General features: G+C 39.0%; 1 protein-coding gene across 2 annotated transcripts in view; it reads left to right on the forward strand.

Annotated features, from left to right (window-relative positions):
• LOC138737038 (glutamate receptor ionotropic, kainate 2) overlaps window positions 1-14,728 on the forward strand; it is a 511,494-nt gene that overhangs the window by 319,513 nt on the left and 177,253 nt on the right. For both annotated transcript variants that reach the window (XM_069887457.1, XM_069887458.1), the window contains exons 8-9: window positions 4,453-4,560; window positions 13,246-13,359. In XM_069887457.1, coding sequence (XP_069743558.1) covers window positions 4,453-4,560; window positions 13,246-13,359 — 222 coding nt within the window. The remainder of the gene's footprint in view (window positions 1-4,452; window positions 4,561-13,245; window positions 13,360-14,728) is intronic.

Genomic DNA, 14,728 nt, shown 5'->3' on the forward strand with positions numbered 1-14,728 from the left:
CCCAGCTGCTGTAGAAAATCTCCCTCTCTGTCTCCCTCTCTCTCCCCCCTCTCTCTGTCTCCCTCTCTCTCCCCCTCTCTGTCTCCCTCTCTCTACCCCCTGTCTCTGTCTCCCTCTCTCTCCCCCCTCTCTCTTTCTCTCTCTCTCTCTCTTTCTCTTCCCCTCTCTCTCTCTATCTCTCTCTGAGAGAAAGCCTGTTTGACTGTCTCTGCTTGCAAAACCACACGACCCTCTTCAGACAATCTGAGGCTCCAGCAAGATCTTTCACCTGTTGCCTTTTGTAAACAACAATCCATTAGTGAAGTCTCTTCAGCACTCTCCAAAGTTCTTGCAAAAGCTGTGGAGCTGATATGTCTAGCATTAGCAGAGCTTCATTATTTCAAATAAGATCTGTTTTAAAGTGTTTGTATGTAACCTACTCTAAGAAACCTTTTCCAATTTATCTCCCAAAAACATATCTATATGCTCTGTCACAAATCCATTAGTGAAATTTCTTGGGCACTCATCATAGCTTTTGCAAAGGCTGTTGGCCCCAACATGTCTAGCATGAGCAGAGCTCCAATATTTTAAATAATATCTGTTTTAAAGTATTTGTATGTAACCTACACTAAAAACCCTGCCCCAATCTATCTCCCCAAAATATATCTATATTCTGTCACACATGAAAATCTGTAGACACTGTGGTTGAAGTAAAAACGTACAATGCTGGAGAAAGTCAGCAGATCAAACAGAGACCTTTAAGTAGAAAAATTGAAAATACATAAACAAATTTTTGGCTTGGGCCCTTCGTCAAGATATGGAAAACTGTCGGCAGGTGGTTGAATAAAAGGGTAAGGGGGGAGGGTGGGTCGCAAAGGCAGCAGGTGATATGTGAGAAGGGAGGGAGGGGACAGTAGCGATCAAAGGGCGGAGGAATGGTTGGGGGAAGGGAGGGAGGAGAACTGGAAAGGAGAAAGGAAAGAGGAGATCAGGTTAGCAGAAACCAGAAAAGTCGATGTTAATGCCATCTGGCTGGAGAGTGGAAAATCAAGTATTGTTCCTCCAATTTGTGGGTGGTCTTGGTGGGATACTACTTAAGGCCATGGACAGACATATGAGTGTGGGAGTGTGACACAGAACTGAAATGGTTGGCTACTGGGAGGTCTCTGTCACTGGTGTGGGTGGAGCAAAGGTGCTCGTCAAAGTGATCTCCCATTCTGGGCCCAGTCTCTCCAATGTAGAGAAGGCCACAAAGGGAGCGCCAGATGCAGTAAATCAGTCCTTCAGATACACAAGTGACATGTTGCTTCACTTGAAAGGCCTGTTTGGGGCCCCAGACCGTGGTGAGGGGGGTGGGGAGGTGTGGGCATGTATGGCACCTCCTGCAGCCATAGGAAAAGGTGGCAGTGGGGGTGGGGGGGGATGGCGGGGGAGATTGGTGAGGAGGGATAAGTACACAAGGGAGTCACAGAGGTAGCAATCCCTATGGAAATCAGAGAGGGGAGGAAAGGGGAAGGTGTGTCTGGTAGTGGGATCCTGAAATTCTGGAGGATAAATCTGCTGAGTTTCTTCAGCTTTGTGTGTCTTTATTATATATTCATATGTTTATGCACACATACACACTCATAATATTATCATATTATAGATATAATTTTTAAAATATATAAATATTTGGAACTATTTACTAAGTTACAGATGCATCGATTCATCAATCTCACAGCCTGTGGGAAGATACTATTCCCAAGCATGGAAATCCTGATTTTGATGCCTCCTGTTCCAGCAGCTTGATTGTAGCAGGTCAGCGATTCTGTGTGCTGAATGCAAAGGTTCTTCAATAACTTTTTAAGCCCTATTTAAGTAACATTCCCTGTGAATGTCATCAGTAGAGGAAAGAGAAACCCAAGTGATCTTATTGACCATTTTTGTAATGCTCTGTAAGGTTGATCCTCTTTTAAGGCAGCAAATAATTCTTTTGACTCACAAGTTTAAGGATGATTTTGATCAATGACTAAATTTTGTCCAGAACTTCACTTACAATACCTACCATTAAAGTCATTTATCTACATCATCAGCCTTTATTTTTAGAATCCAAATTTTTTGATATGAACAAATTATGAAATTTGTTATTTTGCAACAGCATCATAATGTAAACATTCAGATAAATCACCTTATAATAATAAATAAAAAATAGTGTATGAAAAGTAAGGCAATATCTTTGGTTCATTGATTATTCAGGGATCTGATGCCAGCGGGGAAGAAGCTGTCCTTGCGTAGCCGAGTGTTTGTCTTTAGGGTCCTGTACCCTTTTCCCGATGGTAACAGAGTGGAGAAGGCATGGCCAGGGTGATGGGGGTCTTTGAGGATAGATGCTGATTTTTTAAGACATCACCTTTTGTAGATGTCCTCAATGGAGTGAAGTCTGGTGCCTGAATTAACAACCCTTTGGAGTTTATTCTTGTCCTGAGGGTTGGCGCCTCCATTCCAGTCAAGATGCTCTCCTCTGTTCACCTGTAGAAGTTTTCAAGAGTCTTCAGTGATATACCAAATCTCCTCAAACACCTCACAAAATATGAATGCTGGCGAGCCTTCTTCATGATTGCATCAACCTGGAGGTTCCAGAACAGAGATATTCACACCCAGGAATTTGACGTTCTTGACCTTCTCCACTATTGAACCCTCAATGAAGACTGGCTCATGTTCCCCTGACTTCTTCCTGAAGTCCACAATCATCTCCTTGGTTTGCTGATGTTCAGCGTAAGGTTGTCAGTATGGCACCACTCAACAAGCTGATCTATCTCCCTCCTGTCGGTTTCCCCAATGCTGTTTCTGAATTGGCCAAATTTGTAGATAGCATTGAAATTGTGCCTGACTACACAGTCATGGGTGTATAATGAGTAGGGCAGTGGGCTAAGCACACTTCCTTGGAGTGCACCTGTGTGGATAATCAGTGAGGAGGGGATGTTGCTTCCAATTCGTACTGACTGTTGTCTTCTAATTAGAAAGTCAAGGATCCAGTTGCAGAGCGGGATACAGAGGCCCAGAGTTTGTAGCTTCTTGACCAGCACTGAGGGAATAATGGTATGGAAGGCTGAGCTGTAGTCAATGAAGAGCAATGTATGTAAGAGGTGCTCCAGAGATGAGTGGAGACCCAGCGATATTGTGTCTGCTGTTGTGATTGTGATGTTAGGCAAATTGGAGTGGGACCAGAACTTTGCTTAGGTACGTGTTAATTCTGGCCATTGCTAATCTTTCAAAGCATTTCATCGCAGTAGCAGGGGACTGATGGTCATCGAGGCAGCTCACTCTACTCTTCTTGGGCACTGTTGATGCCCCTTTGAAGCAGATAGGATTCTCTGACTGCAGCAATGAGAGGTTGAAAATGTCCATGAACTCTCCAGCTAGTTTGCTGGTACTGATTTTCAGTATTCTGCCAGGTATGCTGGGGCTGGTACCTTGCGAAGTTTCGCCCTCTTGGATGATGTTCTGACATCATTTATTGTAACACTATTGCTTATCTTTATTCTTTCACGATCTGTTGTTCTATATATAGGTTGACAGGCCTGGATCACACGCAAAATAGGTTTTTGACTGTATCTTGGTACATATTACAATAAACAATTCAATTAATTTTTCCTATTGAGAGTAGGTGAGATTGGAACGAGGGGGTCATAAGTTAGGGGTTAGGGGGCAAAAATTTAGAGGTAACATAAGAGGAAGCTTCTTCACTCAGAGAGTGGTGGCTGAGAGGAATGACCTTCTGGAAGAGATGGTTGCAGCAGGGTCAATTTTGTCATTTAAAAGAAGGTTGGATGAGTACATGGATGTGAGGGGATTGGAGGGTTATGGACAGGGAGCAGGTTGGTGGGACTAGTGGAGTTCATTTAAATCAGTGTGGACTAGAGGTGCCGAGATGGCCTGTTTCCGTACTGTAATTGTTATATGGTTATATAATTTCTTACTTCTCATGAGACACGGTAAGCATAGTGGTTAGACCAATGCCATTACAGCGACAGTGGTCCATGTTCGAATCTGGCACTGTCTGTAAGGAGTTTGTACATTCTCCCTGTGTCCAGGTGCCACCCATCAAAGCAAATGGGGACTGTAATCGGAGTGTTTGGGCAACACTGGCTCATGGGCTGGAAGGGCCTGTTACTGTGCATGTCTAAATTAAAATATATGAACTCCAGAAAACCTCAGGATTCTCTCATTGCTAGGAGCTGTGAAATTCTTTGTTGGCACTTCTCCACATCTTTGCAGGAACTGAGCGAAAATTGCATCTGACACCAATCAATATGTTAATAACCAGGAGAACCTAGGAAATTGTTTTTACTGCCCATCATGTGAAGCTGGTAAATTATATTAACAACACATAATAAACTATAGCAAATGTATATAACAAAATTAGCATGTTAAGCTGATCATGAAGTGAACCCATGCATTCCTCATTCTGTTGTTCTTTTTTTCCTTCACTAGGCTCACTGGGAAGGTCTAACTGGAAGAATTATATTTAATAGTTCCAATGGCTTGAGAACAGATTTTGATTTGGATGTGATCAGCTTGAAGGAAGAAGGACTTGAAAAGGTATTTGGATTTTGCTTTACACTTAATACATTGAATAAAAGTGAAACATAATAAGATTTTAAAGAGATGAAAATGCTATCCCTCTCATGAAATTTGAGTTGATGGCATTTCACTCTAGTTCACCCAGGAATACAGTTTTAAGAATATAAGATTTATAGCTAAGATACTTCTTTGAAATGCAGTCATGACTTTAGCTTCAACAATGCTCGAGAGGCTTAAAACTATACAGGAATACGTCAACCATTCAAAACATTATTCCTTCCCTCAACCGTAAGGGATTGTGATGTTAGGCAAATTGGAGTGGGACCAGAACTTTGCTTAGGTACGTGTTAATTCTGGCCATTGCTAATCTTTCAAAGCATTTCATCGCAGTAGCAGGGGGTGATGGTCATTGAGGCAGCTCACTCTACTCTTCTTGGGCACTGTTGATGCCCCTTTGAAGCAGATAGGGGAAAGCAACAGGAGAAGATGTGAGTGGAGGTTTAACAAAAGCCAAAGAAGTTGATATTAATGCCACCTTGTTGGAGGGTGCCCAGTCAGAAGATAAGGTGTTGTTCCTTCAATTTGTTTAAAGGAGTAGTCATGGGTACCTGCATGGGCCCCAGCTATGCCTTCCTTTTTGTTGGCTATGTGGAGCAATCAATGCTACAAGCCTACCCCGGCAAGGCCCCTCAACTCTTCTTCTGTGACATCAATGGCTATTTTGGTGTTGCCTCATGCACCCATGATGAGCTTGTTGTCTTCATCCACTTTGCTGCCAACTTCCACCTCGATCTCAAATTTAATCAGTCCATCTCTAGAAACACTCTCCTCTATATCCCTGTCTCCATCTCAGGAGACAAACTTTCGACTGACCTCTTCTACAAACCCGCAAACTCCCTCAGCTACCTCGACTACCCACCATGTCACCTGTAAAGATTCCATTCCATTCTCTCAATTCCTCCCTTTCCATCACATCTGCAGCCAGGATGAGGACTTCCATGCCAGATCATCAGAGATGTCTTCCTTCTTCAAACAACTTGGCTTTCCCTCTAACACCATAATGTTTGCACTCCATTACTTTCACATCTGCCCTGGCCCCCTTCACCCTTACATGAAACAATGACAGGATTCTTCTTGTCCTCACCTACCACCCCACCTCTTCCTCTGCCACCTACAATGTGATCCCACCACTAGACCACATATTCCCCTCTCTGCTTTCCACAGGAATTGATTCCTCCATGACTCCCTTGCCCACTCCTTCCTCCCCACCAATCATCCCCTTGGAATCTACCCCTGTGACTGCAGGAGATGCTCCACTTGCACCCACACCTCCTCCCTCACCACCATTCGGGGCCCTAAACAGATGAGCAACATCTCAATTGTGAATCTGCACAGGTCATCTACTGCATCCGGTGCTCATGTTGAGGCCTCTTCTACATCAGAGAGACTGGAAGCAGTCTTAGAGATCACTTTGTTGAGCATCTTGGCTCTGCCTGCCACAATAGTGTGGATCTACCAGTGACCACACATTTAAATTCTCCATCCCATTCCCTTGCCGACATGTCTGTCCATGGTCTCATGCACTGGCAGACTGAGACCACCCACAAATTGAAGGAACAACACCTTATCTTCTGACTGGGCACCCTCCAACAAGGTGGCATTAATATCAACTTCTTTGGCTTTTGTTAAACCTCCACTCACATCTTCTCCTGTTGCTTTCCCCTAGCTCTGTCAGTCAGTCAGCAGCAAAAACACACAAAGCCAACAGACTGAACAACAGGTTTTATTCAACATAAACTTCCACAGAACCAGCTGTGAGGAGAGCTGGTGTAAACTCTGAGAGTGTCTTCGAAAGGCCGGCTCTGGCTTATATCCTGGAGGGTGATTGACATCAGACCGGGTGGGGCTTGGTCTATTCAGGTCAGCTGATTGACAGCTGGCCAGGTGTTTTCTTGTCCCCCATGCCCTTCTGCAGGTACAGAGGTTGCCCCCTGCAGTAGGCCAGTGGAGTACCACCACACTCTGTCTCTCCATTCTGTCTCCTTTCACACAAACTTGATAAATCCCTTATCGTATCCAATTAACTCCTTTTGTTGCACTGGATTCCTTCCCCAGACGGCATTGTCTCATTTCTGAGCTTCTCTGCTTTTGGCTCATTTTTGCTTATTTCTTGGAGAAGGACTCAGGCTCGAAACACTGGCAAGATATTTTTGCCTGCTATAGATACTGAAAAGACCGGCTGAGTTTTCCCAGCATTTTGGTGTGTTTCTACAACAATCGCAACATCTGCTGACTTTCCTGTTTCCCTCACACAGTGTGCAGTGTACATAATATACTGGCTAGTCCAAAAACAATCCTCACATCTTCATCCTGTACCATGAGCATTTCATTAGCAATATAAATGACAGACTCCAGCAAGAGATCAGTCTCCTGCAATAACATAAGAAATAGGAGCAGGAGTAGGGCATCTGGCCTATTGAGTCTGCCTCGCCATTCAGTGTGATCATGGCTGACCAACCAGCCTTTTCCCCATATCTTATAATTTCCCTGCTATGTAAAAATCTATCCAACCCTGTTTTAAATATATTTCCTGAGGGATGTACACTGCTTCAATGGCAGTGAATTCCACAGATTCACCACCCTATGGGAAAAGCAGTCCCTCTTCATTTTCATCCAAAATCTACTACAGGTACACAATCCTTTATCCGGGCATCTAAGATCCAGAAAGCTCCAAAATCCAGCAAATGTGGAGAAAGATGGCAGCGCGAGTTGGGTGGGCGAGGGGGGGCAGAGACGGTAGCGCGACTGGAAGGGGGTGGAGGTGGATATGGCACCACAGTTCGGGTGGGCTTAAATCTGGCTTTCTCAAATCCAGAAAAATCCAAATTTTGGAACATACTGCTCTCTAAGGTTTCTGGATAAAGGATTGAGTATCTGAGGCTATGTCTCATATTCTAGTCTCCCTCATGATTTAAAACAACTTACCTACCAACACATTATCTGTGGCTTTCATAATTTTATGTTTTTGCAAAATCCCCTCTCATTCTTCTAAATTCCACCAAGTACAGTTGCAGACAATTCAATCTCTCCACATAGACTAATCTTGATGTAAACTTGGTGATATATGGAGAAATAAACATCCTAGGGATAGAGATTATTCTTTTTATTCCAATAGATTGATACATATTGTAGAATCGATTTATTTTTACTTTCAACTCAAAATCAATCAATTTTTGAATATTGATTATAAAGCAAGAATAATATCTGATCATTCTCCATTATTGATGGACTTGGGGAAAAAAAGCTGTCAAAATATAGATGGAGATTAATTTCTTTGTTCTTAAAAAGTGTTTTTTTGTGCTTTCATAAGACAGCCATTAACCTATTTTGTGATACTAATTTACATTCAATAGAGGATTTGGGATGAATTCAAATCATATTTGAGAGGACAGATTATAAGTTGTATTTGAAAATTTTTAAAGGATTTTATGAGATATAAGGGCCACTTTCAGATGGAAATGCAGGGAGATTGTGGCTCCGGAGCTGGCTGCAGGTGTCTGCAAAGTGATGTTCAGGTGGCAGCGCTGGAGGCGCTGTTCTGCCAGCTAAGAGGTGCCATGGAGAAAATGCTGGTTCCGAAGTTGGGGCAGGTCCACCCGGCATGGGACTATGAGCTTGAGGCAGCCAGCATGGGACTATGGGGCTGGGGAAGCCAGCTTTTAGGTTACATGTTCTGTCTGAAACTTTTTATACAGTTATAATTATGGTTATTCCTAAAAATGATAGAGACCTATTAAAACCTGCTTCATATAGACCTATTTCATTGTTAAATATTGATTATAAAATTGTGTCAAATGTATTGGCAAATAGAATAAATGATTGTCTTCCTGAATTAATAAATATAGATCAAACATGTTTTGTTAAAAATAGAGAAACTTCTGAAAATATGGTAAGGTTATTAAGTATAATTCACTTAGCACAAAAGAATTTGCAGTTGCATTGGATGCAGAAAAAAATTTCAATAGATTAGAGTGGGATTTTTTTTAATTTAAGGTTTGAGGTCAATTTGGTTTTGGACCTAATTTTGTAAATTGGATTAGAGCACTTTCTAAAAGTCCTGAAACTAAAGTAATAGCTAATGGACAGATATCACAATAATTTAATTTGACTAGATCAAGTAGGTATGGATGTCACTTATCTCTAGCTTTGTCTTCTTTGGCTATAGAACCTCTTGGACAAATGACCTTTATAGACCAGCAGTTGAAAAGTTTTATGGTAAACCAAACTGAGCATAAGATTAGTTTATTCGAAGATGATGTGTTGGTATATTTAACTCAACCACAATTATCATTATCTAGATTTTATAAACAATTGAGAGATTATGGAAGAGATTCTGGTTACAAAATAAATTTGAATAAATGTGAGGTAATGGAATTAGTACAAGGTGATTGCTCACAATGTCAAAAAGATATTCAATTTAAGTGGACTGATATTGGGATTAAATATTTAGAAATACATACAGATAATAACTTTTAAAAGTATGTAAATTAAATTATATTCAATTTCATAAGAAAATAAATGAAGATTTTTTAAAAATGTATTAATTTGCCTATAAATGTAATTGGATAGGTTAATTGTATTAAAATGAATATTTTTCCAACAATTCAATATTTGTTTCAGACTTTACCAATTTCCATACCTCAGTATCTTTTTCAAGATTTAATTAAACAAGTTAGGACTTTTTATTTGTAAAAGTAAGAATGCAAGAATATTGTTAGCAAAATTAACATGGAAATATGAATTAGGTAGATTACAACTTTTTAATTTTAAGAATTATTATAAAGCAGCACAATTAAGGTATCTTGCTTCTCTATTTGTAAATATTAAATCGTCATGAGTGGAAATTGAGTTAAACAAAATTGGCAAAAGTATACCTGAGAAATTTATTTATAAATGGGATCTAAGGTTAATGGTTGCTGACAGAGATGCTTTATTATTGAAACATCTGATTAATATTTGGAATAAGGTAAAGTTAGAGAATGATGGTAGTCTTTTTTCATCAAAAACACCATTAATTAATCCTCATAATTTTTCAAAAGATAACATTTTTTAAGTACCTCATATACTAAAGAAATTTCTAAAATAGATTATTATGAGAGTGACATTTGATCAGTTAAGAATTAAATATGATATTCCCACATAATGCTCTTTTTTGTTATTTTCAATTAAGAGCTTATTTAACAGAGAAATTAGGACCAGATGTGTTATTAAAATATTCTACAGATTTAAAATAGTTGCTTGTTGATGGAATTGTTAAAAAGTTTATTTCAATAGCATATATGATATTACAAGAGAAAGCATCTAAATTCAGTTTATTTAAGTCAAGAGAAAGATGGGGAAAAGATTTAAATATATCAAGAGCTCAACAAATATGGCAAAATTTATGTAAGGAAGTTATGTCTAATACAATTAATGTAAGATGTGTGTTACTTTATTTTTTTACATAAGTTATATATTACACCTCATGAACTGAATATATGGAAATGAACATATTGGTGGTGAAGATATTGGATATTTTATTCATTCCACATGGTCTTGTTCCAAAGTTAAATCTTTTTTATTTCTATTGGTAAGTTTTTGCAACAGATTACAGGTGTTGTTTTTCTGTAGAATCCTGAGTTATTTTTGATGGGAAATTTTGAAAGCATAACTCCTAAATTACATTTGTCAGATTTTCAGTTGAAATTTGTTAAATTAGTTTTTGTGATAGCAAGGAAATGTATTTCTGTCACTTGGAAATCAGATGTTTCATTAACACTTGGAGGATGGAAAACAGAGATTCAAAATTAGAAAAATTTAATTAGAAAAAAAAATAATTTAAAAGGTACATGTTCTATATTTTTTACAGACTTGGACCCCATATGCTCAAGCATTAGGTTTGAAATTATAAATAATTCCTTTGAATCCTCCAGAGCAGAGAACTGTTATGGGCCCAGAGGAAACTAAAACCCAACAGCAATAGAAATTCACCAAGACAAATGGTTACTTAAATGAAAGTTGCTTTTAATTATCTTTAAACATGAAAACATGATCAAACTTTAATTTATTACTATTAACTTAACACCCTTCTAATTCTAAACCCATGTATATGTAATGTGTATATGTTCAGAAAAGTTTTATGATTCACAGTCCAATAACACTTCTCACTCCTCCAAGTTCACCTGTTTAAGGAAATTCTTAAACTATGCACAGAATTTAACTTTTATTAATTTTCTCCAAGTTCTGGTGTTTAACGGTAATTGGTTACTGCTCACAAAGGTCTTGTTGGTTTCAGAAAGAGTTTCCAAGCACTTTGGACATGCTCACAAACTGATTTAATTACATCAGTCACTTCAGTGTCTTGCCGAAGAAACTTGCCCCATCATGGGTTTTCCAAATGATATCCTCTTCTTCCAGGTCACCACAGAGTTCCTCTTGTTTCCCTTACTTCAGCTGAAACACTCTAGCCAACCATTTCCTCTTGTAAGAACCACAAGGGTTTTCACCAGGCTGAATTCAGAACTCACAACCCGCTTTCAAAATGGGGTTTGAACAGCTTGCCAGCTTGTCATGTTTCAGACTCCAAAGCCACTACAGAACTCCAACTGAATTCTCTCTCTCTCTCTCTTCTAGAGAAAGCCTGTTTGATCTCCCCTCTCTCTATGCTTGCAAAACCATATGACTTTCTTAGAACAGCAAACTGCAACCAGACAGATTGCGGCACCGGAATCAGTTTCTTGAGCCTGGCCATCTCTTGCTTTCAAAACACTAATCTAGTTACTTCACAGCATCAATGCAATTAACATTTACTTGTGAAGTCTCCAGGCATTCTTCAAAGTTTCTGTAAAGTCATGTGGGCATGACATCTCTCCTTATACCTAGCTCTTACATTTTAAATGAGATCTCTTTTGTGAAGTGTTTATGTCTGTTTGTGGTGACCTATACTAACACCCCCCCCCACCCACAATCTATCTCTTTAAAAGAAATATTTATATATAATATAAAATATAATATAACCCATCACAATATAAATTATTAATAAAATAAATTATTTTAGTAATTTAGATTTTTTTTGTTGTCAGTATTTTTTGTGGGGATAGAAGAGGTTTGGGGTTGGAAGGGTGAATTTAGATGGGGTTATTTTGTAGTTTTATTTTTTCTTTTTCTTTATATAAATCAACATGCATTTAATCAATAACATGGTAACAATGTGATTTTTTAAAAAATTGTTATATATGTGTTGAACTTAAAATAAAATATTCAAAACAAAAAACAAAAGAGAAGCACACTCTTGTTAAGAATAGGTAACATGACTTTGAGGTGGGGATGTCATGCCTCACAAACCTTTTTTTTAAACTTTTCAAGGAGGTGACAAAACAGATGAAGGAAGAGTGGTGGATGTGGTGCATATGGATTTTAGTAAAGCATTTGACAAGGTTCCCTATGGTAGGGACAAACAGAATGACACAAGGCAAGGAGTCTATAGGAACTTGACTGCATGAATGTAGAATTGGTTTGCCTGCAGAAGGCAGAGGGTGGTAGTATATGGAATGTACTCTATCTGGAGATTGGTGACCAATGGAATTCCACATGGATCTGTTCTGGGACATCTGCTCTTTGCGATTTTTATAAATGACGTGGATTAGGAAGTAGAGGGTGGTAAATTTGCAAATGATGTGAAAATTGGAGGTATTATAGATAGTGTAGAGAGTTATCGTAGGTTACAGTGAGATATAGATAGGATGCAGAACTGGTTGGCGAAGTGACAGATGGATTTCAATCAGGAAAAGTGTGAAGTAATGCAATTTGGAATTTTGAACCCAAAGTCACAATACAAGGTTAATGGCAGAATTGTTAGCAGTGTTGAGGGACAAAGGAATTTTAAGGTCCAAGTATTTAGATCCTTCAAAGTTGCCACACAAGTTGATTGGGTGGTTAAGAAGATGTGTGCTGTGCTGGCCTTCATTAGTCAGGGTTTAAGAGCCACAAGAAAATGCTGCAGTCCTATAAAACTGGTTAAAATACACTTAGCATTTTGTGCTCAATTCTTTTCACCTCATGGAGATTTAACAGGATGCTGCCTGGATTAGAGAACATGGCTTATGATGAGAGCTTGATGGCTGTTTACCCTACAAGAGGGTTAGTGCACCCTTTAACAGGTATTGTTTTTCTTCCTGCAGGGTGTCTAGTCACCCTCCACACCAAGCAAGCCTGGCGAGGGAGCCGGTTTAGTCGCCGGCCACCCGACCATGCTTCAAGTGGTATTAGGTTACATGATACCAAGGATTTAGGAGGGACCTAAGACTCTTTTTTTTTTTCCACTCAGAGGGTGGTCCACATCTGGAATGAGCTGCCAAAGGAAACTGTAGAAGGCACAGTAACAGCATGCAAATGACATATGGAGAGTTAAGAGGAGTCTGGAGGAGTACGAACTAGGTGCATGCAAATTGGATTCATCCAGAATACCATATTGATTGGCATGGACTAGTTGGGTTGAATGGCCTGTTTTATGAAGAATGATTCTATAACTGCTCTTTGTTAATCTTTGGAACATTTTATTACATTCAGCTATTTTTTTTAGAAGAGATTGCTTTATAATAACAAGCTATTTATGGATGTTCCAACAAAGGTGACTATTTGTGTGATTGTGTGATTCCATTATAGGTTGGGACCTGGGAAACCAACAGTGGGTTAAACATGACTGAGAATCGCAAAGGAAAGACGTCTAACATCACTGATTCATTATCCAATCGATCATTAGTTGTTACAACAATTCTGGTAAAGTATTTTGTGTTTCACACCCTTCATTTGTAACGTGTTGTGCTGCACTAATGTGAGAAGCTGCAGTGTAGATCAGAGAATATGTGCTATTTTTCATCTAGTTAATAGGCTTTGAAGGTACAACACGAAACATTTAGATAATGAGATTAGTTGCTTTGAGCATTGTTCTAACAACATGGTTTCTTGCCCAAAATACAAGATTAAATATTTCAGGATCGAGTTACAAATAAATGATTCACTTTTCAAAAAAAACAAGGCAACCGATTTAAGTCCAAGGTGATAAAAACTGGGTAAAAGCCAGACAATCAAAAATGTAAGAGAGAAAATCAGAGTTAAATGATGAGGAGCTTGTATTTAAAAATGTATTCCATGTAAGAGCAAGAAAAAAGTCACAGTGTCAGGTGCTCAACCACAATGGTCCCCGTTGCTCAGCGAATGTAACATCAGTGAATCTTTTGAAACACTTCTAAAAGAAATCCTTGGGCTTTCCACAATTTGAAAACATAAGCCTAGTTATTCACCCAAGGTTGTTGACTCTTATGCACCATGAAGTCGTCATCATGTTGTGTTCCACTTAGAAAAATCATTCCCCTGAAGCAATTTAAAGGACTAAGAACAATTTTTCAGAGGCGTTGTAAAATACATTCGCATTATTTTAACACGTTGAATATTGTTGAAAAATAATACCAGAAAATTGTAAAATAAGGTAGCACGTTAATATCAAATTTTTAATACTTGTGAGACATATTTTCAATAATAATGCATTAATGCAAGTGAATAGTTGGAGTTTAATGAAGTCCATCTGATTTATTTTTTTTCATTGAAATATGTCTCCTCTGTTTAAGGAACATTGGAAGTCCATGCATTGCAGATCTTCCAGAGTTACTAGATATCTGGTTATAGTAGAGGAGCAGAGTAGAATAATTGAACAGCGTGTTCTGTTGTGCATTAAAATTTGAATGATTATTAATTATCTGCACTGTTGCATCATGGCAGTGAAAATCACCACTACTTTCAAGGTTTAGGATGCCTGTACCCCTAGGGATATTGGAGGATTCTGGCATGTTTCTGTGCAGAACTCCTTTGGAAAGAAAATTTCTTTTCTAGAGTCTGTGCTTTTACAAAATACATGGCATATTGGATATCAGATTGTAGTTGCTTGAGCTCCTGCTGGCAATCCCGGGCCTTGCAACACTGGGAAATATTGCTCATTGGCACAGAAATCACATGAGACACAATGTTCTGATTTCCGCCAGTGGGAATCCATAACCTATTGGAAAAAAAACCTGCACAGAGCACGTTGAGATTCCTGATTTAGTGCTGCCTGCAAGGGTTGGAAGGAAATTCTGCTGGCAGGCATGTTATT

The sequence above is a fragment of the Narcine bancroftii genome, chromosome 6 (genome assembly GCF_036971445.1).
Source record: "Narcine bancroftii isolate sNarBan1 chromosome 6, sNarBan1.hap1, whole genome shotgun sequence".
NCBI lineage: Eukaryota > Metazoa > Chordata > Chondrichthyes > Torpediniformes > Narcinidae > Narcine > Narcine bancroftii.